Raw genomic sequence first — 2,182 nt, forward strand, 5'->3', positions numbered from 1 at the left:
CCCAGTATTAAAAACTAAGTGTAGTGAGGGTACTGAAGTGACATACAAAAAATGTAGCGTATTTTCTTCACACAAAATTTACAGCTATGTATGTAGATTCTCCAAACTACAGGCCACATTAAGAGAAAAAGAAAGCAAGGTATTTTACGGACCATTTACAGACCAAGACCGATAAATGGTGAAATAGATGGTAAACGTTTTACAACATCTATGCTGATGATAACATAGTGGATTTTATAACTCCTTTTTGCATTTGCGGCACTTTCCTTTGGGTATTTTTTTATATGTTCGTAAAAAAATCAAGTCACAGAATAATCCCTTCTTTTTGACCCTGTGACTACCATTCTAGGAGATATTCCATCATATACTATTCTAGTATTACAGACCTGACATTAGTTGATTTACTGACTACCTTTCATACTAGGACAGTTTCACCCTCCCCCCGACCCCGTTGTGACACACATCCGTTGCATCTCCAGCTCCTGTGTGAAAGACAGAGCAGGGAGGGCGTCTCTTCTTCATTCCGACAGACTCTGTAAGGGGGCAACCATTATTCTCATCGTTTTCACAGGAGTACAAAACGTACTCTTTTTCCAAGACCACCCCCTCCCCCCGAAACAGAAGGTACATATCGAAGAGATAAAAATGACCTCAGGCACAGGGATCTTAGGGGTCTAAAGGACCTGGAGATCCTGTGGCTGTCCTGTCATTAATACTGACAGATTCTAGGGGGCAATCTTACACTGACATTGAAGTCATTGAAGGCTGATCTGTCTTTGTCCACGGGGCTTTCATCAAGAGTATAAAATTAATTCTAAAGCATAAATGTATCTTTGTTCTGGAAAAAAATCTCATCTGCCGCACATCTAATCGTCGTGGTTTCGTCAGTGCGTTATGATGAAGGCAATAAATGATATGTCATTTTTAATTTAATAATTAATCAGGATCGTCATTCTTATGATGTTCTAAAAAGCATATGCCAGCGATTACCCCCCCACACACCCCACCCCGCTCCAGCGTACGCCCATGATGTTATACGCTGGTGATATTTTCCTTTGTTGAAGGTTTAATGTTGGGGAGAACGTGTGGGCGGCGATTTCACGAGCTAGAAAGGGCGGATCAAAGGGCGAATGGAAATGGTTTGGTTCTCTCCTGTATTTCTTATATTTCCTGTTTACAATTCACTTTATTACCGATTTTTATATCTTATGTCGTCGTTGGTAACATATAATGTTCAAATAAAGTCCAAAATTTGTAATATAAATTGAAGTGAACTAGACAAATGGTACTCGGTCTGTATGGTTAAGTGGGTAGTATCTCTAGGCAAAAGTTTCAGCAATGTCCATGCCGCTGGCGATAAAGGCAGGGCGGCGATGGATCAGCAGAAAATGGACAAAAGTGATATGCGTGTCAGCGTCTGACAGGTCTTGTGTCCTTCATCCTTGTTCACCCTTTATTATCTGGGACTAGGTTTCAATTCCCAGTGCCTCGTCCAGGAAAAAAGACACGTTCTTTTCACTTCTCACGAAACACAACTCCTTCAGGGTCTCAGATCAACACTCTGAATCCGTCATTATATGAGAATGTGGCGTCGGGATGATACACAGGTGGACACTCAATGGTGATGGCAATGGTGTGCATGCACTCGGAAACTGTCGATTAGAATCTAATTTTCACAGTATTTATAGCGACATTTTTCCAATTTGTAAAAGTCAAAGAACTTACATAATTTTGTTGTCATACACAGTTCTTTCACCATATCCATGTTGAAGAACATAAACCATCAACATGAATACATCGATTTATTTCGAAAACTTGATGACTATTTCGAATATAAGCGTAGCTCCTTTATCAGTCATATTTATATTTTTAAAATTCGATGAGTTTCTAGACATCCTAGAATCACAGACAAATGACCTACCAAGAGCAGCGCCTTCATGGTATCTAAACCGTCCCTCTTCGCGCGTAAAGTTGTCAAATTCACCGGTTCTTAGGACAGGTTCCGTTTCCCTTCCACCCGCAGAACCACACTGCAGATATCACACCCACTCGACTGAGACTAAGACAGAACGCACATTAATCAGGGCGGGCATTAACATTCCGATAAGGCTGGTATCAACAAGACGGGTGTGTGCCTTATCTCTGACGCGGATGCATGATATCATCTCTTCACCCTGCCGAG

General features: G+C 41.2%; 1 protein-coding gene across 1 annotated transcript in view; it reads right to left on the bottom strand.

The window, feature by feature from the left end:
• LOC119586445 overlaps window positions 1–2,073 on the bottom strand; it is a gene marked incomplete at its 3' end in the record, with an annotated part of 12,247 nt that extends 10,174 nt beyond the window's left edge. Inside the window, 1 exon segment of the mRNA XM_037935174.1 lies at window positions 1,922–2,073. Coding sequence (XP_037791102.1) covers window positions 1,922–1,939 — 18 coding nt within the window.
• Between the last annotated feature and the right edge of the window lie 109 nt (window positions 2,074–2,182).

The sequence above is a fragment of the Penaeus monodon genome, chromosome 21, assembly GCF_015228065.2.
Source record: "Penaeus monodon isolate SGIC_2016 chromosome 21, NSTDA_Pmon_1, whole genome shotgun sequence".
NCBI classification, from domain to species: Eukaryota; Metazoa; Arthropoda; class Malacostraca; order Decapoda; family Penaeidae; genus Penaeus; species Penaeus monodon.